This window comes from Crocodylus siamensis, chromosome 8 (assembly GCF_052110815.1).
Source record: "Crocodylus siamensis isolate JL-2025a chromosome 8, ASM5211081v1, whole genome shotgun sequence".
Lineage (NCBI taxonomy): Eukaryota > Metazoa > Chordata > Crocodylia > Crocodylidae > Crocodylus > Crocodylus siamensis.
Genome location: NC_143402.1, coordinates 18634096 through 18661768, shown reverse-complemented (window position 1 = coordinate 18661768; position 27673 = coordinate 18634096). Strand labels below are relative to the sequence as shown.

The following is a 27673-nucleotide window of genomic DNA, read 5'->3' as shown; positions in this document are numbered from 1 at the left end:
GGCGCACCCGGCGCCATTTCGGCGCTGCACCGGCCGCGCCCGGCGCCCTTTGGCGGTTGCGCCACCTGCGGCCCCGGCTGCCGCTGTCAGTCGGGTCCCAACATGGCGGCGGCGGCAGCGGGGGTGGCCGCGGGCTGCGGGGCCGGCTCGGGCGGATGGAAATGCTGATGACGGTCCGGAGACTCGCCTCCATCTGTACCATGGTGAGCGCCCGGCTTGTCCGTGGCCTCCACGGCAGCGGGCCCCCTGCCCCTGTGCGGCGTGCGCGGGGTGCCCATAACGGGCAGTGCGGGTGCATCAGCCCCTCCTGGGGCCAGGGCTGTGCCCAAGGGGGTGAGGGGCAGCGGCCCAACTTTAAACAGACAATTGCCAGGCTTTGAGAGTGCCCCACCCCCGCTCCCCAGCCCTGATCCCGTAAGAAGCTTTGCAGGAGCCTGGAGCAGTGCGAATGAAAGGCCATAGGCAGTGACTGCTTTTCACGAGCAAAGGAGAATAGTGGGGCTAAGTACTGCCGGGACTATCGAGCGCTGCCCTTACTTTTACTCACATGAAACGAGTATTATTATGGTCAATAAATGTAAGTCATCTCCCAGCAGTTGAATATGTGCAATAAGGACCGCGTGGGTTTCACACGATGGCATCGTGGCTCTTGGGTTCATGGGGCCGTGGTGCTTGGCAAGCTTGTCTTTATGCCGGGTTGTGAGTCTAGAAAAGACTGAGCAGTTAGTTTGTTGCTTCGCTAAGGTATGGTTGCCTCAGAAGCAGCATATTGCATCTTGTCAGCAGTGTGGAAACACTGCAGTAATTTGAGAGATCTTGTTAATGAAAGGCCGTTGCTTATCCAGTACAATTATACCTGGACTTTAAGGTGGCAGGACTGGTTGTTCTGGTTGGACTTGGACTTTACCTCACTCTTCATATAATCCAAAGGGATCTGAATTACCATCAGCAGTCCAACTTCTGTTTTACTTCTTCCAGAAAGATTTCTGTCTAGCAATGTATCTACACAGCTCAGTGGGCTGCAGTGTCAGTTCAGTATGGAGTTGAAAAGAAAGTGCTGTTCCTGATTTTTCAGGGCTTCTACCCACTGTCTAGAGGGGTTTTTTTGTTTGGAGGGGGGCTCTAATATAAAATGCTGACCAACCGTTTTTGATTAACTTGAAATCATTGCTGGACCACACGATGTGGTTGGGTGCAGTGTTTAAAGTGCATAGAACCTATTTTAATACAAAATATGAATACGTTTGACTAATCTTTGCTACTGAATGCCTCCCTGATCTCAGTGCTTTCAGGTTAACTGCAATGGAAAATGTAACATGTCTGTAACTTTCTGGGTTCGTGAAGTTTTTCTGTAGTGAGCTAACTGCAGTTTCATATCCTCCTCTCACACCCCTTTGAAAGTGTTTGCTTATATTTGTACCTGCACTTTCCCACCACAACAGCAAGTGAAATTAAACTCATAGGAAGTGGGTGGACAGCTGCAGAGCACTCCATTTAAGTGGATAGCCTTGGGACTGACAAAATGCTCTGCCTGATGTGCACTTACTCCAGTTCAATGTAAACAGCACTCGTGAACAGCAGGAACAGTCTGCTAAACTTTTTTCCCTTCATTTGGGCTGGTGACTTTTTCTTATTTATTTCTATATACTTCTAATGGCAGTCTTGAAACTGACTGGACCTGGTCAGTTCAAGGCTGTTTGAGAAACCTTATAATTGACAGTTCCTAATCTCTTTCACAAGTTATGCAGTTAAGTATATAAAATTATCTTATAAAGTAGGCAGTGGGGCCAAAAAAGGTACTGTTAACAGACATGTCTGGTACAGCGTAAGCCAGGGATGGGCAATTGTTTGGGGTGCAGGGCCATTTAAGAAGCTTCTGTGAGCTGCTGCAGGCTGGCAGAGTGGGTGGGGGTGTTTCTAGCCCAGTGGGTGGGGGAAGGAAGGGCAGTTGATCTTATCCAGCCCATCTACCCTGCACCCAGGGCTGGGAGTGCCAGGCAGGCAGGCAGGGTCTCCATGGAGACCAGCCCAAGACCCCTGCAGGCAGGCAGATGGGATTCATAGATTCATAGGGACCATGGACAGGTGCGGAGCGGCATCTGAAGTGGGACAGGTGAGCGGGCCAGGTTTGCAGAGTGGTGACACTACAGGACTGGCAGCAGAGCTGCAGTCCTCTCTGCATGTCCCTGCCACAGGCATCAGTTCTGTGGGCAGGGGTCTGTGGGGAGTGGATTGTGGCTGCACCCCAGGCTGTGGCCTCACTCCTGCACTGTCATTGCCCTGTGATCCTGGCTCTAACCCCGCCCACCCATTCCATTCCCAGACAATGCCCACCACCCATCTGTGGTCCCATCCCATCTGCCTGGCTAAGTGTGTCCCGTCTGTGGGGGGTCCTGGCTAGTCTCCATAGGGACCCTTCACAGGCGAGAGAGAATCCTTTGGTGGGCCGGATCTGGCTGACCCCTGGTGTAAGCAAAAGGCTTAAAACTGGGGCTGGTGTCATGTTATGCAGTTACAAGAATTGTGAACCTCTGCCATAAGTAAATGCACTGTAGTAGCTGCAGAATTCCCTGACCAAAGGCAGCTAATGTTTTGGACACATTCCCTAACCCAGGTAGCCAATTATCTGATTAAAAAGGCACATGTAAAGCAGTGCATTTCCTGTGCTCATATCACAAAGGCTTCCTTGCAGTGTTCAATGGCTTTTTCATAGCAGCATTTTCTTAGTGGCTATTAAATGTTAGCTTTGGATTGTTTCTCTTCCTGTCCTGATATTGCAGTAGATGAACAAGTAGCGGATGATATCCATGTTGAATCAGCACTCAGCTTGAAAGTCAACTTTGTGCAAGAGTGAAGGTAGTTACTCCTGGTTATCTTACCAAATTACAACTTTATGGAACCAGGTTTTAGTTATATACTATATACTTGGTTCAAGGGGAGGAGTTATTTATTACTTTTGGCAAAAACTGTTTGTGCCTCTGGCAGCAAAGAATAACAGCCTTTACTCCAAAGAAAATTCTCCCCAATTTATGCACTTCAGAGGTTGTAACAGCATTTGCTAGGATGAATGTCCCTACAAAAATATAAAGTTATTTAATTTAGTGTGACTGAGTTTACTGTAAAGCTCACCCATAGTTTTATTTTCAAGTAATACAGAACTTTGGTCTGCTGTTTGTAGTAGTTTTAAGCAAAACTATCATAGTTTATACCCACTTTGAAGATTAATGACTAGTAAGAAAAAAAAACCTCCCAGTGTATTCACTTTTACCATAATATGAAAATGGATTGCTTGGCAGAAAAAAACATCATTTATTAAACTAAATAATTTATTTACTTTAATAAGGTGTATTGAGATGGTTTGTTTTTTAAAGGATTTTATTAACATGTGGTTCCTACTGCAGCACATAACATCATATAGGCAGTTCTTACAATATGTCGTCTTGAGAAAACTAAAGCACAGGAGGTTATTCTCTGACTCCCAGGATGAGTTACAAGTAGACACAGAATTCTTACATTTTGGAAACTACGTCTCCCAATTTCAGTCTCGTGATTGTCCTGCTAGACAGTGATGCCTCTTTAAATTATTAGTTGTATTCTGTTTATTTTGAATTCCATCTCCCTACTAGGGAAGGTAGCATGTAACCAAGCTTCCTATCCTAAAAGGGTTTCCAAACTTCTTGGAGCTTGAATCATGAAACTGTCTCCCAAATACTCTGTTTTGTGTACATGACCATGTCTCTTGTGTTGGTGATTACATAATAACCTGTGGTAACTGCACCAGTGACAAGCAGTGGAAACGCATAAGAAAATATTTAGTGTGTTTTAGCTGCCTGCTGGAAAGGAAAGTCAACATCATATGACTAGACACATCCTTACAAACTACGAGCCAGTTCTGCGTAGACTAATATTGCCTGAGTATTTGTCAGATTTGTCTGACTTTTTTTTTCCTTTCTGACCAACAATTATCTTTGTCAAATGCTTCAAGAATGTTTCTGTCTTTGGTAAATGACTGTGAGACTAGTCAAGAGTTTGTCTTAGAGAGAATATTGGTGACATTTCATTTTATCTTATGCCACCAAGACAAACACCAACATATTTTCCCCGATGTTATTCAGCATCTGATGGTTTTGCAGGGGTGTTCCTCTGTGCGTCCATAGCAATTGCAGTAATTAAAATGATGTTCAGTTTGGTTGCTGCAGTTTTCCTGGGAAGGAGAGGAGAAAGGGCACTATCTTTCATAATGGTAGGGCTTTTTTTCTGTGTAGTTTCTCCCTCGGCTTCAGACTTACCCTCAGAAACATTTTAGTCAGAAGTCACCTTTTAATTTTTTTCTTTTCATTATCAATAGCACAGGAACACAACCAATGCTTTTACAGCTGTTAGCAGTAAAGCACTAATCTGGTCATTCTCCTCCTTCAGAAAATGCAACAGCAAGTAGCTAACTAAAGTAATAGTACATTTTAGTAAGTAATTAAAGCCACTTCCCACTAGGTCCTTGTCTAATTGCTCTGCAAAACTAGCAACGCATGCCTGGAGAACCCTCATTCAGCATTTGCATTGATGGCAATCCTATTTTTGTTCTCCATTTAAGTACAGCATGGACCTAATTATTAATTTCAGTTCTGGAAGGGGGAGGGAGGGGAACTGAGTCATTTGCAGATAAACTCCAGTACTAGCTACATACACCAAGAAAATTATGTTATGTCAAGGATGGTTTTGCAAATGCATTTTACACCTCTTTTAAAAACAAAATTATGCAAGTGAGATGGCACCATCTTATTGTTAAATATTTTCAAAATCCATCCTCCATACTGAACTGTGTTCTACTTCTTGATTTAAGATTAAATTAAAGGAGGTCTCTTCAGTGAGAGTTTGTTGATGAACACTAGCAAACTACATTTTGGGGGAAGATACGCAACTGTCTGCAGCCTTGGCAAGCCATCTGCTAAATTACTTTCTACAAGATTCATTCACTAGCTTTTAATACTCCAGTTTAATGCAGGGCATAGGTTAGCAGTGACGGGGGGGGGGCGGCGTGGAGATGTTCCAGGTTGGTAACAGTTCTGAGACTTAAAATTAAGATGCAAGATTTAATAAGCAAATGGAGACTGTACATGCTTTCCTGAAGGGTCACTTCTGCCTTGTCTTCCTCCATGTCTGTGGAGGGCCTCTTTGTTACTGAATTAGTGTGGTTTTATTTTCCGTTGGTAGTGCTCTCTAACTTTTATCTCTCTCCAGATATCTGCTGCCTCACTTTCTAATGGCTAGCCCTGCAAGGGCATAAGGGACCAGCCGAGGAGAACCCTTTTAGCTTAAATGAAAGTGTTAATTTTGGAGTTGGGGTTTTTAGTCCCAGCTGGATGGGGTTATTATGTGATTTGTCTAGTAATTTCCAGTTGGCATCACATAGGTTTATTACAATGGAGTGGAATTTGGCAAGCTTATATAGGGGCTGTTCACGCCTGTAGCTGTGTGTGTGTCTGCTTAATACGCTTCAGTGGGGATTTGCTTGCGAGGCCAGTGGCCGTACTTCATGGCTATACTGATGTAGTGTATTGTAGAAGACATCCTACAGTTGCTTATCTGGGTGTGGGGGGGACATTTGGCTATCACCATAGACTGCTCTGAAGGGAGGTTTGAATCTCAGATAAGGTCCTAGGTCAGCCCCTTCCTCCAGTTCCAGTGCCCTCCCTGCATCCAGCAGTGAGGACTAGGCTGTGCTTCTTGATAATCATTTCTAGTTCTGGTGTACGCTGGTGGTTTTCACCTGTCTCTTGACTTGGTCTCTAGGTGGTAGGTAGCTGGTAAATTATTCCAGGTCAGGTTCTGATAGTATTGCACACTTAACAGTTCTTTGCTTGCAGGTAAGACCACTTGTCTCATGGAGCAGTGGCATACCCATAGGCTTTTTCAGCATACCTACAAAAGAAAGAAACATATGACTTCTCAACCAAAATCAAAATAAATGAGAACTGAGTGTCCTGCTTTTGTAGTTTAATAGGTCATATCATTGGGTATCATGCTGTCCTTCACTGTGAAGCACAGACTGTAGCAAGCAGAGGCTGTTCTCGCATGCAAAGGAGAGCAGCAGCTGTTACTTCTGTCTTTCCTCCAGACACTTCAGAAGTCTCAGGGGGCCATAGAGCTCAATGCAGAGGTAGTGAAGAACATGGTATAGCTGTTCTCTTTGGTGAGGTGGGTGCATTTCTGACTCTAGGTACTGCTTTGCAGTGCGCCGTATAGGTGGTAGAGTTTTTGAATGTGTGTCAATAGGCAGTGCATAGTAAGGTAACTTCTGAGGGAGCCTCTGAAGGTGTAGGTCTCCATATGGAAACTTTTGTGGGCAGTGGTGTCCTGATGTGCACCTTGTTTTAAGGATCTCCAAAGGTTTAAAGACCCAGGCTCATGGCTGTTCATGCAGTGGGAGACCTGTAATCTCCTTCCTGTGAAACCATAAGGAGACTGTGGGAAATGTGCAGCCATCCCAGGGAAGCTATGATGCATTATTTATTCGAAATAATACCTCAGTGTTAAAAGCCCTTCTGCCATTTTTTCTAGGACTACTTAAAGCAGCGATCCTCAACTTTGCTCCACTTGTTCTTAGCTTTTACTCATTTCACATAAAGAGAATAGAGTAGTTCTCCAGTTCCAAACAAATCAGACCACCACAACAGGTCAGAATGCTTTTGACACTGCTGATTCCTTTTTGAAATCTCTGGGCTTTATCTTTGAAATCCTGTGCAAACACCTACACACCTTGTATTCTATAGCATCCTGTGGCACCCTTAAAAAGGACCTCAAGGTCCTGTGTCACCCTGGTTGAGAATCACCGGCTTAAACAATAGGGTATATAAGTAGTTAAGGAAAGTCAATGAAGTAGCAGAACAGATCAGTTAATTCAAGTGAATTGCCTGTATTATTCCATTTTCCATGGCTGGTACAAGAATCAGGTTTTAGGAAAAATAATGTAAATGCATACACAGCCCTGATGCCTTTATATATCTTTTGTATGCCCTTCTGCAAAAGCATACCAGACTCCAGTCTCCCATCTCGCAGATGTCAGTATGGGAGGTCTGTCATTTTGTGGTCAAGATAATGCATTGTGTTGTAAACAATCATTTTGTGTTGCCTTCTCTGCTCCTTCCTGCTGCTAAGTTTTTGACTCCATGTCCGATGACTTGCCCACTTAAGCCCTCATGCATCCGGGTGTGACTGCAGCTACTGATAGGTCTTGGGACTGAATTTCTGTACCCCTCCATTTCTGTGCCAGCTTAATCTGTAAGCATTTAATATCTGAAGCTTCATCCCTAGCATTAGGCTTTACCTTTCATCACCACCTGTTTCCTTTATATCATTGCTCCCTTTGGTCATTGTGTTGGATTGATGCGTGAAGATCAGTCTGTGTTTTTATTTATGGTTTGCAAAATACTTGCTGATAATCTGTATCTGGGTCCAGGGACCCAAATGTGTTTTAGCGAGCTCGTTTTATCCAGAAATATTGCCCTTTAAATCGGTAAATTGTACTGGGAGGACACATGCCTGCTCTGTCTCTTCAGCGCTGGGTCAGACAGTGGGAACCCAGAGACAGGGAGTGATCTTTGAAGGGACTCTCTACCTTTTGCATATACCTGGAGGGAGCAGCAGTTGTCTGACAGAAAGCCTCAGCTTCAAGAGGCTATAGAAACCTGGAGATGACTAAAGCCAAGAGACCCAGGAAGGAAGCAGGACTGTTGGTTCTTTTGTTTCAGGTTTTAATCTTTACTAATACAGAAAACTTTTAGGGGAGAACTGGAACCATCTCATAGTTTGGAGTTTACCTGCACCTCCCTTGGCTGGTGGATCTGTTCATCAGTAATTACAATTGGAAAAAGGTTCCAAGCAACTTGTTCAGGCTCTCAGCTGCTTCAGTTGGTTTTGTATCTCCTACCCTTCTAAATCTCCTACCCCCTACGTCTTTTCATATCTCCTTTCTAACTGGATGCTTTGCAGCCTCATTTTGACTACATACATTATCACCGGAGTGCATGAATTACAGCAGTCCCATGCTGAATTACTACCTTCTATATGAGTAATTAAGGACCAGATCCTGGGAAGTTACAAAAAGCCTTCTGCTCATTTTCTTTTCCGTGCCTTATTGAATAATCAGATTAAATTAAAATGGATTACCAAACAGATGCTACTGATTTAGTTAAAAAGTTTAGTTTCAGGTAGTACGCCGTAGGAGTAAATTGACTTTGCACTATTTTGTAGTTTTCAGTGAGGCCTGTGTACATTGAAAATTAACTATGGCACCGTGCAGTTTACATTCTTAAGGTGTTGGCAAAGATGGTCATTTTTTTTCACTCAGTTTGTAAAGCCTGTAGATTAGTGAGGTGCACTTTAGTGAGAATCTGTTGTATTTACCAGTCCTGCCAGATCTTTGATTCTGTTATGCTGATTCATTTTACCTGTCTAATAATAGTGTTGAAATCAGAAGTTCAAGTTACTGTAACTTACTATGCCTATTTGAAGCTTTATTTGACTAAAGCAAAGGAGATCACTTTAAAACATAAATCATAGCTAGACAGGCTGAATGGACATTTTTTTTTTCATATCTGCATTTGAGTCTGTTGCACTGTAGCATCACAACTCAAGAAGTTAAGGTTTGGAAATGAAAATCTCATTTTTAAAGGCCAGTTTTGGTGTACAAGTCCTATTTCTGAAACAAAATGTGGGGAAGGGTACATATTCTACAAATTGTCTGAGATCATGTTGAAGAAAAAAATACAAATACACTTTAAAACAAAAAATGACTGTTTCATTGCTCAGGAAATAGGAGCAGCTGCTTGTGGCTAGTCTAGCAATGTGAAGGCTGCTAGACCTGATGAAACTCCTCACTTCATTCCGTTTCCTTGTTTCTACTCAAAAAGTTCTAACTGCTTCTGTTTTGCCTGCATCTCGTTTTTCATCTTGGCTCATTTCTTTACTCATGCTGCAAGTGTACCCAGTTGGTGGGGCCCCATTTTAAAGCCCACATCCTCTCATTTATCTATCCTTAAAGCCTAAAACTTGTGCCAACTTCTGAAAAGAATTCTTCAGATAAAACAAATGATTAGCCAGAGACACCACCAGCAAGACTTATTAGGCAAGTACTAGATTTTATGTACTGAACTGTACTTATTAGGCATATACCACATTTTATGTACCATTTTGACTGTTTTGCCGCCTCATTCTTGAAGATGCAAGCTCTTCGTGATGGGGGAGCATCTTGAATGTCTCTGCAGCCTTGGCTGCTAGTTCAGTGCAGTGAGGTCAAGAGCTGAAGCATCAGCAGTGTCCAGGCTAGTATCTCATATGACATTTGTTTATTTTAATACATACCAATTCTCTAGTTACTTTGTGGTTTCCATTTGATTTCATAAGGTTCCTCTGAAATGCTGCAGAGCCTTAGCAGACCAAAACATATGGTATAAATAAGCATCTGGTTGAAAGCTACTTGCAGAGCCTCTGTCAACTATAACTTGCTTAATTTAATTGTACTGGCATGTATTAACTGTAATGGGATAGGGAGCATTCAGTGACACTCTGCTTTGCTATGAAATATGTGATGATGGACTAAATATTCTGCACTGAATTTGAATATTATTGTAACCAAATTATTGTGACAGAAAGATGTGTGGTCAGATTTCCCTGCTATATATGAAATTGTCTATCAAGGCACCATTTTAAATGAGCCAATGGAACTTCCGTCTCTTAAGAATAACATTAGAAGAAGTATTAAGGGTCGGCAGTGTTTTTGGGCAGAGTGCCAAAAACACCCCAACCTTGACTTGTAAGATGTTGGCATGCCAGGGGCAGATGGCGGGGGAGCCGTGAGGGGCACTCATTGTGGCAGTGCAGCCCCAGCTCCTTCCCTGCCATCCACCCTGAGGTGCATGTGCCCAGCAAAATGCTTTTGGATGCCATGCTCTGGCAAGTGTGCCAAGGGTTGCTGACCCCTATATTATGGTATAGTCTTCGAATATATTCTAAATAAGGTAGTGATTAATTAAATTTGGGGTAACTTTAACTGTGCATAGTTTTAAAATAATATATGCTGTAGGGATTGTTTCTGTGGTTCTGAGAACATTTGTACAATACATTCTGTTGAATGGTACTGCTGATTTAAGTCATTCATGTGAAAACGTCCTGTCTCCATGTGAGTTGTTCTGAAGGTAGTGTCTGAAAAGGTAGAATATCCTAAAATATGCACATCCATACATTAGCCAGATATTGTCAGGATGATTTACACAAAATCGTTGCAAGAATCTGAGTAAGCAAACTCATACTAGCAGACCAGCTGTACTTTGCAGTAACAAACCATCCAGATATGCAGGAAGACTAGCAAATATGGTAGAAAGTCAGCTTGGCTTAGCAGGGAACTCTTCAGTGGGCTAAAACAAAAAGGAAGCTAATAAGAAATGGACACTTGGGCAAACTGCTAGGGAGGAGTGTGTGAGTATTGCTTGGGCATGCAGGGATGAAATCAGGAAGGTCAAAGTGCAATTGGAGTTTCAGCTAGCAAGGGATGTGAAGGTTAACAAGAACGGCTACTACAAGTATGTCAGCAACAAAAGGAAGAACAGTGTGCATCCTTTACTAAATGGGTGAGGCAACCCAGTGACAAATAATGCAGAAAAAGCTGAAATACTCAATTCCTTTTTCATCACAGTCTTCACAGACAAGGTCAGCTCCCAGATTACAGCACCTGGCAGAACAGTTTGGGGAGGAGGTGAGCAGCCAACAGTGGCAAAAGAACAGGTTAGGGACTATTCAGACAAGCTGGATGTATACAAGCCCATGGGGTTGGATGGGATGCACCTGAGGCTGCTGAGGGAATTGCCTGTTGTGATTGTAGAGCTGACGGCCATCATCTTTGAAAACTCATGGCAATTGAGAGAGGTCCCAGATGATTGGAAAAGGGCAAATATAGTTCCCATCTAGATTCATCAAGGACAAGTCATGTTTGACTGACCTGATTACCTTCTATGACAAGATGACTGGCTCTGTGGATGCAGGAAGAGCGGTGGGCTTGATATATGTTAACTTTAGCGAGACTTTTGATATGGTCTCCCACAGCATTCTTGCAAGCAAACTAAGGATGTATGGGTTGGAGGAATGGACTGTAAGGTGGGTAGCAAACTGGCTGGATCATTAGGTTCAAAGGGTAGTAAGTAGTCAATGGCTCAATATCTAGCTGGCAGCAGGTATCAAGTGGAGTGTCCGAGGGGTTGGTCCTGTGTCCAGTTTTGTTCAATATTTTCATCGGTGACCTGGAAGATGAGATGGAGTGCACCCTCAGCAGGTTTGTAGATGACACCAAGCTGGGGGCAGTAATAGATATGCTGGAGGGTAGGGCTGGGATTCAGAGACATCTTGACAAATTGGAGGATTGGACCAAAAGAAATCTCATGAGATTCAACAAGGACAAGTGCAAAGTCCTGCACTTAGGAAGGAACAATTCCCTGTGCAGGCTGGGGACTGACTGGCTGGGCAGCAGCTCTGCAGAAAAGGATCTGGGGTTGATAGAGGACAATAAACTGAATATGAGCCAGCAGTGTGTCCTTGTTGTGAAGAAGGCTAATGGCATACTGGGCTGTATTAGTAGGAGTGTTGCCAGCAGATTTTGAGTAGTGATTATTCCCCTCTGTTCAGTATTGTTGAGATCACATCTGGAGTACTGTGTCCAGTTTAGGACCCCCCCCCCCCACAGAAATGATGTACATGAATTGGAGAGAGTCCAGCAGAGGGCAGAGAAAATGGTTAGGGGAGCTGGGGCACATGACTTATGAGGAGAGGCTGAGGGAACTGGGCTTATTAAGTCTGGAGAAGAGAAGACTGAGGGGGAATTTAATAGCAGCCATCAAGTAATTGCAGGGAGGTTCCAAAGGGGATGGAGCTGGACTGTTCTCAGTAGTGACAGATGACAGAACAAAGCGCAATGGTCTCAAGGTGCAGCAAGAGAAGTTTGGGTTGGATATTAAGAAGAACTTTCTCACTGGAAGGGTTGGAAGCATTGGAACAGATTATCCAGAGACGTGGTCGAACCTCCATCCTTGGAGTCTTTTTAAGACCTGGCTAGACAAAGCTTTGGTCAAAGTGACCTAGCTGGGGACACTCCTGCTTAAAGAAGGAGTTGGATTAGATGACTTCCTGAGGTCCCTCCCTAATTTTCTATGATTCTATGACCAGTATTTTGGTTGGAAAATGAGGAGAGATTTGTTCTAAGGCTTAGTGGGTTTTGTTTTCCTTTTTCTTTTCTTTTTTTTTACTTTCATGTTTTTTTTTCCCCTCCAAGAAAAAATCATTGCGGAAAATATTTGGCAAGATTAGTGTCTTTTTGGCACTTATAATTCCTACATTCTTTCAAAATAAATCTTTAATTTGTCTCATTAGATTGAGTTATGGTTATTTCAACAGCAGGAAAGTCAGGTATAAACTTGTTGACTGCTCATGCTTTTGCATATCTTTTTAAATGTAATATCAAGAAAGCTGTGTAACTTGAGCATCTTAGAAATACCTCCTCTACTGAGTTAATGCATACATTTCAAAATTATGTTTCATCTTATGAATAATGATATTAGAATTTCTCAGGGTTGCACGTGAGAACAAAAAAATAAAGTGCTTTAATTATTACTGTCAGAAGAAACATATGAAGTGAAAAATAAATGCCTCAAAGGAAAGTAACCACCACATCCAGATATATAATATCTGTTTTGGATACACAGCTTTGTAATCATTAAAAGTAAAACAAATGAACAGATGTGGCAGTAGCTCATCTCACCTGTTTTCTTTAATGTTTGGTCAGGTGGATACAGTCAGATGGGGGGGGGCATGTTTTGAGACAGTTTAGCTGAAAGAGGGGCAGGGGGGAAAGCAAAGGATCATTCAGCTAATCAGGATGGAAAAGACTTCTTCTGCCTCACCCCTTGCAGTTGAAAAGAATAAACCAGTTATTCACCATATACTTTCTTTTATTTTAAGAATGTCTATTAACTCTCTTTTGAGTTCCTTTTAAAAATGCAGCTTGGTTACTTTGTCATTTGCTTTTGTCTTCCCTTCCTTCTATTTTTTCTTTTAAAAATTGGGTAACTATGACCTACATGGTTGTGTCACACATTCATACATACGCCTCTTCTCTGCCTCACTTCTCTACAGACTTTTCTCTCTCAAATTTTTGTCCCACTCCTCTCAACCTCAGCTGCTTCTTTTCTTGATACACACCTTATTTTCCTTTTGTGCCATTATATCTGAGTGTCCACCCCAATCAGACAAAACTCTTGGACTAGATGTGATATCTTTTATTAGACCAACTAAATAGTAGCAAAAAAAAAATCTTTCTTTGCAAGCTTATGGGTCCAAACACCCTTCATCAGGCAGAGAAGAGTTCAAAGACTGTAAAAGTTCTCAGTTGGTCTAATAAAAGGTATCACATCTACTCAAAGAACCTTGCTTGCCCGTGTAGAAAAGAAACTTCATTTTGCACAGGGGAGGTAAAGGATGGTGAGGTTCCCCTGAGTTTCAAAGTCCATTTGTGAAAAAGTTGTTCTGTGAATATGCAGATTAGGCAGACAGACAACTCCACCAGGTTTCTTCCCTGAAGGTGGCAGATGTCAGGCAGGGAGTTGAGTTTTGTTTATTTCCTGTTCAGCAATGAAGTTTACATTTCCAAATGGCTAATTATAATATCTTCCCTGTTTCAGGGATATGGCTTGTAGCAGTGTTAGACAAACACAGCTGGCTACAAGCTATATCCTTGAAACATGGAAGATACTCTTACGCCATTAGGATATGTTAAATAATGTATCAGGTACTTAATAGCCAGTGACCTCTACTAAGATCCAAGCAACAACCAGAGGAGGAGCGTGCATGATTCTGAAAAGCAGCCCTGAGACTGGCCAGATTGTTCATTTCACTCTCTTTAACTTTAGTAAAGTTATCAGCAGCAGCATACGCACTGGTGCAGCCTGCCTCCAAATTTGGGAATGTAACATTGTATCAGTTTTATAGCAGTTTCATATTTATAAAGATGCCTTTGTAATGGCAAAGAAGTTTAAATAAAAGCTTGCATTATGCGAAAATTTACATCATTCTTCCAGAAGGGAAAAACCTTTTCATGCTATGTGTGAGAAATTTTTTCAAGCCCTACCTATACGTGAAGTTAATCTTCTCTGGCTCAATACTGCAGGAGTTGTGTAGGACTGTAGACTTGAGGCTCTCACCAATATTCCAGTAGTGGTACATCACAGTTCTGCCGTGGGTTGTGGAAGACTAAACTTGTAATAGGATTTGGACTTCAGTGCAAGTTGAATGTATTTATAATTGATAGTACTTAAAAGACACAATTATAACTTAAAGCTTAAGTTTTTATATGGACACAGATGATTCTCATCCCTAGACCGTAATTCTCTCTTTGCACTGTGCATTCATTCTAAGCTACTCACTCCTGTTCTTCTGTTTGTATGAAGCCTGAAGAGCCCCTCAGGTACTACGGGATTGGCAAAGTTAATAACCTCTTTCCAAAATCCACCTGTGATCTTTTTTAGCTTCCTTTCCTCCAGACTTCTGGACAGGTGATGGTCTATAATCCATCCAGCTGTAGAAAACAAATAGTAGCTGTGAATTTCAAAGAAGTTAAGACCTGTATCAATCTCTAATCTCTTGAGAAAACTACTGTATCCACGTCTGAATCATTTAAATCTGGCCTAAGCAAGGCATTCAGGATATGCTGTTGGAATAATCTTGCACCGGGGAAGCAGTTTGACTTGCTACATCTCTTCCTCCAGTTTCAGCAGTTCTGAGAGCTGGCAACATAATCGGGCTGGAATGTGGGTGTATACTCTTCAATTTTTCACTTGCATGAAGTGTTGCTCAGTAAATAAATCCTTCAGACTTCATCAAGGAAAAATGATTCACTGCTCGCAGAGTACCAGATATGAGTTCTCAGTTCCACACTTGATTTCCAGTCAAAACTGGAGTCAGCTGTAGGGCTTTTTCAGGTAGCTTGTGAAGGACTTGCTCAGCTAGTGCCTCAGGTTGAGTGTTTTTGAAAACTGGTCTCTTCACCTCACCAAAGTAAATACAAGCCGCTTTAAAATACTTTTGTTTGGGGTTCTTTGGCTCAGTGTTGCTCCATGTTATTCAGTCACTTCCATTCTGCCTTTTTTATTTGTTTGAAGCAAATATTGGCTTGTCTCTTCATTGAATCAGTGTGGGAGATGAAAGATGAACTCAAAGTTTGTCTGTAATTAACTGTTTTCTGTACCTAGGGCTCACTAGGCAAGGTAACAGTTTCTAGATATAAAATCTTTTAAATTACTTTAAAAATCATAACTAGATCACTTTGCCTTTAATATCTTGTGTCTTGCTTCATTATCTCCAGCCAAATTTATTTTAACTTAGTTTGTACCCTTTAAAAGGATATTCTTTGAGTCTGATGCTGGTTGGCAGGGAATGAAGTACAGTTATTCTTGGAAAGTTCTCCCTAATGAGGATACATGCATGAAGCAGTGCTTTTTGGGAGAGTCATTTCAAGAACTACTGTAGAAAATACATCCTCTACAGATGTTGATTTTTGGTCACAGTTTAACAGCTGGCAGTATTTCTGCTACTTGGATGAAAAAAAGAGCAATAGATGCTTTAAATATGCATGGTTATACTTACTTTGCAAGAATCCTTAAGGTAGGCTGACATATCATCATTTTAGGTGGAATAAAGTGCAGGGTGGAGATTTTGTCACCTGTCAAAAATTGCAGAAAAAGTTAGTACCAGAGCTCTGAAGGTGCAGTTGAAGCTGTTAATCCTGTCCAGAGGTAGCCAATCATTTGGGACAGGGGTTTTGAACCTTTTTAAATCAGTGTACCCCTGGCAGCTGGATGCAGAGCCGGGAGGGAGAAGAGGGAATGGTGTGCAGCCAGACACAGAGCAGCAGCAGCAGCAGCATCTAGGTAGGGGTGGTGGGTGGCAGTGGTGGCCGCTGCATGTGATCTCCCCTCCCAATCTTTTCCCTCCCCCCCACCCCGTGGCCGGCTGGTTGGCCAGCTCCTGTGTGGCCCAGAGAGGGAAATGGGCTGTCCTTGCCCACTCCCCCAGCCCTGCTCCTGGGAGGTGGTGTTCTGTCCCCGCCTGCCTGCACATACCCCCTAGGGCTCTCCCAAGTACTTCTGGGGGTATGTGTACCCCTGGTTGACAACCCCTGATTGGGATATTTCCATGGACCTCAGTGGCCTTTGTAGCAGTTCTAAGATATTGGCGCTGTTAGGAAAAGAACACACAAGGTATCTATCAGAACAGATGGTTGTTATTTCTTGAAGCCAAATAAGGTGTGTAATTTGCTAGAATTTATTAATGTCAAATATTAAAATTTCAGTAGTGAAAATGGTTCAGGGGCTGGGGCACATGACTTTGAGAGAACTGTACTTGTTTAGTCTGGACAAGAGAAGACTGAGAGGGGATTTAATACCAGCCTTCAAGTACCTGAAGGGAGGTTCAAATAGGGCAGAGCTGGACTGTTCTCAGCAGTGGCAGATGACAGAACAAGACACAACTGTCTCAGGTTGCAGCAAGGGAAGTTTAGGTTAGATGCAGTATAAGGAAAAACTTTCTTACATGGCAGGTAGAAAAGCGCTGGAACAGGTTAACCAGAGAGTTTGTGCACTCTCCATCTGTGGAGGTTTTTAAAACTCAGCTGCTTTGGAATACAGCCTGTGTACAAATGTGTATCTTGTACAAATCTAGTGCAAAGACAAATAATGTCTTTATAAACTATAAAATGGGACTGGAAGTTCTGTCTTGCGACTCCATTGTTAACAATGCACCACAAGACTTCCCTGAATTCCTGTTTTGATTACTAGAATGTATCTTTTTAGGGGGAAAAATCTAGTCTTGGTTTGAAAATTTCCTGTGATATCAAGAACCACAGTGCCTGGTCCAAGTTGTTCCAAGGGCTAATTATCCACATTATTAAACAAGAACTTATTTTTTTCCAGTCAGTATTTGTCTAGCTGTCAGTGCTTGATACACCTTTATCTGTTGCTTTGAAATCTCTGTTCCCTGTACAGGTACTTAGACTTATTAAATTCCACCCCTAAGCTTTGCTTTTATTAAGCTAAATGGATTGAGTCTTTTGGCACTGGGTTTGTTTTCCAATCTATGTCAACTGTATGGCTCTTTTCTTATCTCTTTCCAATTTCTCAACATACTTTTTGATTTGTGACACCATAACTGGGCACAGTATTCCAGTAGGAGTTATACCAGTGCCAAATACCCTGATAGAAAATATGTGGAAGAAACCAAAAAACAACTGCACACCAGAATGAACGCACAAACTTATCCAATTACCTGTGGGTGCACACTTCACACATGTCAATCACTCCCTGTCCAATCCCTCACTTCTAATCCTCAAAGGAATTTACAAAACACCTTCCGTAGACAAACCTATAAACTTCATAAATCTACTGGATACAAAAAATCACGGCTTCAATATCAGGGGCAATGCGTAGGGGGGGTGCATGCAGGTGCATGTGCGCCCCCAGCACGTGGCGGTGAACCCCCTGCAAAAAGGCACTGCTGGCGGTTCTGGCGTCTGTGGGAGCTCCCCGCTCAGTGCCACCGGGCTTCTACCAGCGCTGCTGTGCCCCCTCAGCCGCTGGGGTCATTTCATGCTCAATGTAGACATTGGATTTATAATACATTACAACCTGCCTGATATCTGATTCACTGGGTACCTGCCTGACCTTACCATTTACACTTTTCTTCCCGCAGCTTCCTTCCCTCCCCTCCTTTTCTACCATTTGTCTTCCTAATTTCTGGCTATTTACTGTTTTCACAGACTGCCTCTCTTTTATCTTGGAGAACTCAACTACAGTAGAGTCTCCCTTACTTGCCTTTGGCATTATTTCCTCCTCGTTTCCCCCCCCCCTTTTACTTCTCTACACGTTGTATTCCTAATTTCCACCTATTTACATTCTCACTGAAATCCTATCACACCTTTAGCTTCTTGCATTTCTTGGAGATCTCAGAACAGCAAAGACTCCCAGTACCTGAAGAAGGGTGCTTGTGCCTGAAAGTCTGCAAAGAGCTTCTTCCCAACTACTCAGTTGGTCTGATAAAAGAGATCACATCAACCCAAAGAAGCTTGCCTGCCCCGTGTGTGTGGATTTTTTTTTAACATAATGCGAGAATTAAATGTGTGTATGCATGGTTTTTTGGATTTTTTTTTTTTAAGAATATAATTGAGCAATTAATTGAATCGCTGTATTGCTTAAGAGCATTTCGTGTCCTGCAGTATAATGGTGAGAACAGTTTTAAAATATGTTGCTACTTGGGAAATTTTATAATTGCTTGTGCAGAGATTTTGTTCCTCATTTCTGCAGGCTAGAGTACAGTGGGTGCCTGCGCCATCACTACAGTTTTGTCTCTCATGTTATCAGGGTTTACTGATTTGTTTCTCCAGTGTTAAACACCTGACACAGGATCATAGGGAGGATAAGAGGAAGTTCCTGCAGTCATTTAAACAGTTTTACATGTCTGAACAGTGTTGATCTTTCTTCCTGCACCGTGTGAAGACAGGCATATCTTTAGGCTGTTCTCAGCCTGTTTTATAGACTCAGTAATAAACTCTTCAGAGCATTTCTTCCCATGTGTTTCCACATTATTTAGCAAAATAAGGTTCTAGTTCTTATTGTGGCCATTCCATGTTATTGTAAGATAACATTAATATGTTGTTGTTCGTCTGAAGCCCCATTTAAAGAGGTGGGTTATAATACTAATGTTTCTTTCTGATAGTTCCTTATCCCTGGTGTCATTAGTAACTGTTTTTGTCTGCCTAAATTCCCACTGCTATTTCGATTGCATTCGAAGTTGTTCATTTTCTTCCTTGACCTTTGCAGAGTATTGCCGTGTGCATTTAAGTAGTTGTTGATTATCAGGTGTAATAGAACTAATTCATGTTTGTATTACACTAGTGTATGGAAGATTTTCCTATGAGTAGTTGATGTGTGTTCTTTGAAAAGCTATTTGTGATGAAAGGCATGATGTAAATGTAACAAAATAAAACAGTTTGAGATGGTGGGAAAGATGGTATTGAAGGTGACATCTCACTCCAATTAAGAGGATATAGCTTGTAACCTTAGCAAGGAAGTTTTCCCAAGGGATTATATACATGAAGAAACAGTCTTTCAGCTTTGAAATCTTGTTGTGTAATGATTTACTTTACTCAGAAATATGCCTTTGTTAAGTATGGTGGGGGGTTTTCTCATGTTTATATTTAATTCATGTTAGTGCTAAGGAGCTACATAAATCTCAAGGTGAGAATAAATCTTCTAAATGTTAATTTGGTTCTTAGTGTTTGGGATGCTCTGAATTTTTCCTCAAGAAATTCATAACTGTTACAGCCTGTGGCCCTCAGCAAGACGCGAGTACACTTCAGGTCCCTCATATCTCATTTTGAGCAGACAGAGCTTCAGAGACACTAGTACATGGTAGGAAAAATGCAAATGCATCAAAAGCAGTATCTTCCAAGAAAACTATTGTGAGACAAGCACGTTTGAGTGATGGCATGTTGTTTTTAATCAAATGTGAAGACTGAACCAACTGTTTATTAAAAGTAATCTGAGATCTTCAAACCAATAATAGAGTAAATATGAATTAAAACATTACAAATGTAGCAAACATTATCAATTGCACACATGCTTTTGAAACTTTTACCCTTAGGAGCTTAAGTCCCATTTTCAAAAGTGAGGTAGGCTGTTAAAAGTATATGCTAAGTGAAGGGGTCTTAGGTTCTTACGTTAGTTCTGAAAATCTCTGAAGTTCTTAGTTTTAATATGGAGTTTTAAATTGTTTTACCAGCAGATTATAGGAAAGAAAGGACGTGTGGGTATTTTTTTTGGAAAGGACCCATAACATACTTGGTTTCAGTTCTTTTCTTTCTCCTCATAGGTAGAACTGCGTTCTGTACAACTAAAATCAGGTTTGTGTTTTCTCCATGTTACTGATAAAGGTCCTTTTCCTGTTAGGATTATATCATCTTTGTTGATAAGTAGAGCTTGATGAAAAATCAATAACACAAGATGCTAAAAATATTTTAAAGTACTGCTAAGATTTCTAACCTCATCTAAGGATAGTCTGTAAGCAAGGATCATGGAAATGTTTGTGAGTTGTTGGGGTTTGGTTTTTTTGCGGGGGGAGTTGTTTTTTGCTCCAAACTTGGGAGGAGGGATAAAGATTGAATATGAAATGGCACTTTTTAAACAAGCAAACAAAAAATTGCCAAAAAATACTCTGTTCTTCACTCCTGTTAGACCCATACATTGTATTTGGGCCATGTGTGGATCTACCATTTAATGTCAGTGAGTGTGGGGGAGAAATAATGTAGAATATTCTGCTTGCCAGCTTCACTAATCAGCTAAGAGAATAATTGTACCTTTAGTCTAGCTAATATTTTCCTTTAATGTTGGTTGAGTTGATTAATGATAAATGAAGAACAATGCCCTGCCATCTGAGGCTTCCCAAATGAGAGCAAAGAGAATATGGGACATAAAAGTAACTAGGCCAGTGATTAAATGAAATAAAAATTATCATTACAGTAACACAAACTGATCTGTAAATTGTTGAATCATTACAGCCGTAAAAACAAGGTTATGCAATGTTAGCATATTGTTCAGTGTAAGACCAAGAAAATCACCTGGGAGTGCTGTTGATGGGAGAAAAATATCTATCTTTTTGCATATTTTAGAGCAGGGGCAAGCAATTATTTCAGCTGGAGGGCTGCGTAATGAGTTTTGGTGAGCTGTCAAGGACTGCAAGAGTAGCCCCACCCCTTGACAGGCGCCCTGCCCACAGTCATTATCTAGGGACCAGAAGTCCCTCCCCTTGCCTCCAGAAGTACTCCTTTTGGGAAGAGGATTTGCTGTCTTGGAAGTAGGAAAAAAGCAAATTATATACTAAAAATCAAACATTGACAATAACATATTTTAATTTTTTGTTTAAAAAAATATTTTGTCCTGATTTATGTGTATTTGTGTTGCGTATATGGAGGTGATTGCATAATACCTCAAAATGACGTCTTACTCTTATATATTGCGGGGAGTGTGGTGGGGGAGGTGTGAATGGATATAGGATTTGTTGGGGGCAGTGTGTGGGGGTGGGTGGGTTTGTGGGGTTTGTGGGAGTGGTTGGTGGGAATGTGTGGGTGGGAATGGTGTTTGTAGGGTGTGTGCGGAGGGGAGGGAGGCTGCATGTGTGTGGGGGAGGTGCATGTGTGTGGGGGAGGTGCGTGTGTGGGGGAGGTGTATGCTCATAGTTGTGAGTAGAACTTCCCCCCCAGAGATACATGGATATGTGTTTCGGAAGGAGGGTGTGAGTGGGTGTGGTGTTTGTGGGGTGTGTGATTGTGTGGGGGAGGTTGTGGTTGTGAAGTTTGTGGGGGAGGGTTTGTGGGTATGGTGGGGTCTGCATGGGAACTCTCTGTGTGCATCCCCCTGAGCTGGTCAGCACCCACCCCTCAAAAGCCCAGAGCCTGCACACCCTGTGGCGCCTCCCCACCACTGCCAACAGCGCAGTCTCAGCCCTGCCCCATGTCCGCTCTGGACCGACCCTGGCAGGAGTGGATCAGTTGGACCATCTGTGCGCACAGTCCTGACCCCAGCCTGCTGCGCTCCTGTTCTGCACTGCCTGCCTGTGGCGTGTCCTGCCTCCCCATGGGCACAAAGCGGGGCTGGGATGTCTCTGCGGCTGGACTGCCTTTCCTAGGCAGCCCAGGCAGCAGTGGCTCCTTCCAACTGCCACTGCTGGTCCCGGCCCTGCAGTACTGGTGGGGATCTGCACTCATAGTCCCAACCTGGTCCATCCTGCACCTGCCTCAGACTCACCTGTGCTGAGCAACAGTGACAGCTGGGTAGAAACTGTTGCTCATTGTTGGGGAAAAGTGCCCCCTCCCCCTCGCCCCTGTTGGGCTCTTCCTGCTGCAGCCACCCAGAGCCCATGCAGGGTTGCCCTCCGGCTGTTCTGCACTGTCACCACTGTCCCACTGAGCAGCCCAGAGGCAGCAGTGATGGTGGCGGAGATGCAGGGCAGCCTGGCATGGGCTCTGGGCGGCTGCAGCACTAAGGGCTCGGCAGCGACAAAGGTGAAGGGCTGCTTTTCCCCCATGCTAAGTAACAGTTTCTGCCTGGCTGCCGCTGCTGCTCAGCTCAGGTGAGTCCAGAGTAGGCTTGGGGCAGGGCGGACCTATGCACAGGGGTCCCCACTGGTACCATGGGGCTGGGGCCAGGGGTGGCGGCAGCCAGAAAGAGCCACCACTGCCTGGGCTGCCTAGAAAGGCATTCTCGCTGCAGAGCCCCCCAGCCCCACCGCATGCCCAGGGGGTGGCAGGATGCACTATGGCTGGATGGTGCCTGGGCCAGGTGGTACCAAGGGCCCCACTGCAGGCCAGACAAAGACCCTCAGGCCATATTTTGCCCACCCTTGTTCTAGGGGATTAGATGTGTCCTTAGATGTCAAATCTGTTTATTTGGTAAATTGGGTTAATTTAATGAACAGTTTAAAAAAGAGAGAAGATCACTTGAGAGCACTTTTTTCTTTACTGTGTAAAATTTTAAAAAAACCCAACCCAAAACAGTCCACTCATTTCTCTCTCGAATATGGAACTGAGTTCTGTATTCTGTCTTAATGCCATGATCAGTTGAAACTGTGATCAACAGTAATCCCATGGTACTAACCACACAAATGTTTTAGAAAGAAGTAACATTAAATCAAGATGTTTCCCATGTTGTCTTAACACTCTCTAATGTACTTAGGTATTTTCCAGCACTTAGTTAATACTTGCAGCTAATTCCCTGGGGGTCAGATATGGCCAAGGGAAATATGCTGTGGTTGCACTGCTGCAGTGCTTCTGGCTGCTGTCAGTTATTGATTTTATTGAATGCATACAGTTGTCTGTATGCTTTAAAAAAACACTGTGCAAACTCTGACTCATTTAACATTGCAGTAAAATTCCATAGTTGTCACAATGTGGAATGAATCTGTCTTGGGAATTTATGTTATTAGAAAAGAAAGAAAATCTCCAAATTTCACAATGGAAGACATGGAGACAATGTAGAAAAATAATGAAATACCCTGTTGAGCAATATCTTTATTCTTAGCAAATATCCTTCTTTGTGAGCACTGTTACACACATTCGAATTGCAGTCCATATTAAAATGGAGACTGTGATTACGTGCAAAGACCTATATTACGGTCCTGTAGTAAGCCATCAATCTCATAAAAGCAAGGGTACTCCTCATAAAAGCTGCTTGTTTTAAGCCTATCATATTTAAATACTTAAGGGTTCCCTGTTTTCTTGGTTAGCAAGCGTTTACATTATTTCTTTTCATAGTTTGCTATAGGGATGCACCAATTAAAGATTTTCTTGGCCAATACCGATATCTGATTATTAACCAACCATATTGTCCAATGCCAATCTGATAACCGCCGTACAAACCAAACATAAATGTTTTGGAGGGTTTTTTTGCTGTGCTTCAGCAGCCTCCTGTCACATTAGTCAATGTCGCAGCAGCAGGTGTGCTTGAACTAAAAGCTCATTGAATGAGTTTTAGTTCAAGCACTGCTGCCACCATTTTTAAGTATGGAGATGCATTTAAACAGAGCAGACCCAGGTGGGGCGAGGGAGGATGCGAGCTGTTCTCTGTGGGCTCAGGGCTCTCAGCTCTGCTCCCTTTGCCCTGGGAGCCCCAAGCCAGCTGCATGCCCCCTGCCCGCCCAGCAGTGGGGGGGGGAACAACTTGCTGCCCCCACTGCCGCTAGGTGGGCAGGAGATGCATGGCCAGTGTGGGGCTCCTGAGGCAAAGGCAGCAGAGCAGATAGCCCCGAGCCCACAGTGAGCAGCCCGCATTTGTCCTGTGCACAAATCTGGGGGGGAGCATACTCCCCATCCCATGCATCCCCCGGGGTATTTGCACAGTAGGGTTGAGCAAAGCTACGGTAGCTGATTAGATTTGGAGGAGATTTGGCCCGAATCAGTGGCTGAATCTCTGAATCTGAATCGAATCAGGAGACCCCTTAATCTTTCTGAGTTGAATCAGAAGCCTCCGAATCAATTTGGAGATTCAGCCATAGACTACACATGCAGGCACTAGCCAGTGCCGGTGGAGCAGTTGAGGGAGCAGCCAGACAAGCCCCAGCTTGAGCCAGCAGCCCCAGGAGAAGCTGCAGCTTGTTTGGCTGCTCATTCAGCTGCCCTCCTTCCCCCCCTGCCAGGGCAAGGCAGGCAGTGCTGGCAGCCCCGGGAGAAGCCATGCAGGCTGAGGGGGAGTGATTGGGAGCTGGAGGAAACGAACAGGGGCTTCTCCCAGTTCAATCCCCCAGCTCCCTGATTGTTCTTCCCAGTCCCTGAGGCTTCTCCTGGGGCTGCCAGCACTGCCTGCCTCACCCTGGCAGTGGAGGAGTTGAACAAGCTACCTTTTTTTCTGAGACTGCTGGCTCAAGCTGAGGTTCGTCCGGCTGCTCCCACCGACACTGCCTACCTGTATAGTCTATGGCCAAATAAGATTTGGTGCCAAATATCTTTAGATTCATCAGAATCAAATTGGGACAGTGATTCGAATCACCAAATCGAATCACTGTCCTTCCAAATCGCTGAATCTGAAGCAAATACTTTCCACTTCGCACAGGCCTAGTGCACAGTGGTTGGGAGCCACCCCCTCCCCACATCTCTTGGATGAGCTGCCCATGACTTCATCCTGCCCCTCACCGCAGCCCTGAGTCCCACGCACACCCTGGCTGGGTGGTGTCCCCAGACCTTGCCCCACTCCTTCCCTTGCTGTGGGGGCGTCGATCTGTCCCACCACCCCCTGCCCCTTCCCTTCCCCATGCCCCTTCTCCTCCTCAGACTTACCTGCAGGGAGCTGCTCTCCACGGTGCTCAACTGTATTCCTGGCCACATGCATGCATGTGGCGTCACACGTGCACATGGAGCCCCCTGTGTCTTACTCCCAGCAGCCCCAAGCAGGACCCCTTGCAGGCTAGAAATGCTGCCTGGGTTCCCTTTTCAGGTGGGCATCTGGGAGCCCTGTCCCCATAGGGAAGAGGGAACCCAGGTGTCCTGGGCTCTGGCCAGAAGGCATAATTATCAGTAAACATTTCAACTACAATGGCCAAAAAAGGCTAGTAGTCAATAATGTCATTTCCTCATTTACCAGTGTCAGTTTGATAGGCAACTGATATATCGGTGCACCTCTAGTTTCCTCTTATGTAAAAAATAAAATTTGGTGAAATTCTGTGATTTATCAAAATGGGTATTGGTGCCACTGAATGGTCAGAAATGGTTGAATAAATGTGTAGTGAATGTTGTGAAAGTATAAAGCTGCTAGCTAGTATAAGTACATCGCCATTTGGGGAGCACATCTTCCAGGAATGTACGTGCCTTGCGGAAAGGCATCCCACTTACAGGGCACTGAGCAATAATTCTCCTTTTTTGGTGAAAAAATCTGCAGCTATCAAGCTTGATCTTCACTTAGCACTATCCACTCCTATTCCTTCCTCTGTTGTATCTCACTGCCATAGGCCTGTCCCTCAAGTCAAATCCATATGGCAGACTCAAATCATTTCACTGAAACGATTGACATAAACCAACTGTACAGTTGGGATAGACAACCATGTCTGTTCCAGCCATACGGTTGGTCCAGTAACAGTACCCACAAGAATTCTTGCCTCTCATTTTAAATGAGCTTTTTAAATCTGTTCCACATCAGAGATTTTTAAAAATATAAATCGTATATACCACAAAACTTGATGTATCGGATGTCCGGTATTTGGAATCTTACTGTGCCAGGTGATGTGATTCATCAGGCTTACAGCTGCCATACCAAATAGCATTAGTTAAGAGCTGATCTTAAACAAATATATAGGAGCTGACAATGTAGGGGTATAACATTGTTTGCAAGATGGTCTGAACAAGTAGAGTATGTTTTGTTAGTTCTCCCTTTGCATTGGTATTGTTTTTCCATTGCCTGATTTTTAGAAATATTCTAGCTTTTGCCAGTACATATCCTTGTCCTGTCTCTTTAATTACACTTGATCTTATTTTACTTTTTTTTTTGGTATGTTCTTGCTTAACATTTCATGGTACAGTTTTAAATTTCTGGATACCTTTAGTTTTTCTAGTGTGTGGGGGAGAGGGGAATCTCTGCCTACTCCTTTAACTGACACTGAACATGAGTATCTCTGCTCCTTCAGATCAGATCAATTTTTTAAAGCTGATTAATATAGTGGGATGATGGCAGCAATATGTGGCATTTCAATTTGTTATCCACTCATGTTAAAGAGCATTTATTCAAATTTATAACATTGTTACACTAATTTAGGTTAATTACGCCACAAACAATATGAGCAGGAGCAATTGGGCTATTTTTAAGCAATCTGAAATGTCATTTGACAATAGAATTAATTTGCGAACTTTGAAGTAATGGCAACAATCTCTGCACTCAAAGCCTAATGTCATGGGGGCAGACTGTTACTATCATCTTGATCTTTCGGAAGCAATGTGTTTTAATAACACAGTTTTCTTGCACCTGCTTGTTTACTGTGCATAGTTATATATCCTAACATGCTGAAATGTTTAGTGTAAACATCTTGGCATCTTGTACAACCCTGTTTCACTCATGACTGTTGCAGATTAGTTTTTGGAACAAAATGCTGGGCTTTGACACATTTGCTCAGCAATACCTTATTTAATTTTCTCTGTTTCAATGACAGGAACACAGGCTAAAGATCTTCTCTCTGTTGGCCACACACATGAGCAGGGAGAATCACTTATAAATCTCTCAATGCTTAGCTTTCTTAGCTATTTATCAGCTAAATTACAGAAGATCATCTGCTGCTCCGGTCTCATGATTCCTTTCTGTCTTTTTATCTAGGTCGTTCCCTAGGTCATTGAGTGCAGAGAACAAGATCTGACTACAGAGCTTCTATTCCTCCAGTTAAATTAGGGCCTTTTCTAGTATGCTTTCTATTTTTTATAACAAGCTGCATCAGCCCAACTACAAAATCTTCTTGCCTTTCATTTATCCTAGTGATTGATAATAAAAATGTTTATGTTATCTACTCATTCATCCCAAAACATTACAAGCTGGAGGGAAAGAGATGGGGAGAACTTTGCAATGCTGAACAACAGTGAACTTAAGTTACTAGGCACTCATACTCCAAATGACATGACATGACATGAAGATATGGCTGTACAAGAGACAGGTAGATGGTCCAGTGAAAGATATAGGGGAGAAGGAACCAACAGATGGAGAAGAGAGGCTAGAGACATGCAAGATGTCATGAGAAAAAACTTGAAGCAGAGAATGAGGACACAGTAACAAGGCATTGGAGTATGGAGAAAATTACAACAAATATATAGTGAGAGACAGTTGTGAAGTGGGGAAAATGCTTTTTTGATATTTTAGGACTTGCGTATAAAGCCTAAAAATGAGGGAGCTAAGAGGGGGTTTTCCTTTTTTTTTACCATTAGAAATTTTGGATCATCTCTAGACTGGAAGTCTTCAGCAATTGAAGAATCAGTGAAATGGTGACCAGAGCAAGTGTTGCAACTGAACAACTGGCTATTTATAGTCAGATTTAATTTTAAACTTGACTAAAACAATATTTTGTT

At 42.9% G+C, this 27673-nt stretch overlaps 1 protein-coding gene across 2 annotated transcripts in view; it reads left to right on the top strand.

Moving 5' to 3' along the window:
- LOC149858150 (ubiquitin carboxyl-terminal hydrolase 12-like) overlaps positions 1 to 27673 on the top strand; it is a 52152-nt gene continuing 24479 nt past the window's right edge. For both annotated transcript variants that reach the window (XM_090060069.1, XM_090060068.1), the window contains exon 1: positions 1 to 203. In XM_090060069.1, coding sequence (XP_089916195.1) covers positions 156 to 203 — 48 coding nt within the window. In that variant the 5' untranslated portion in view covers positions 1 to 155. The remainder of the gene's footprint in view (positions 204 to 27673) is intronic.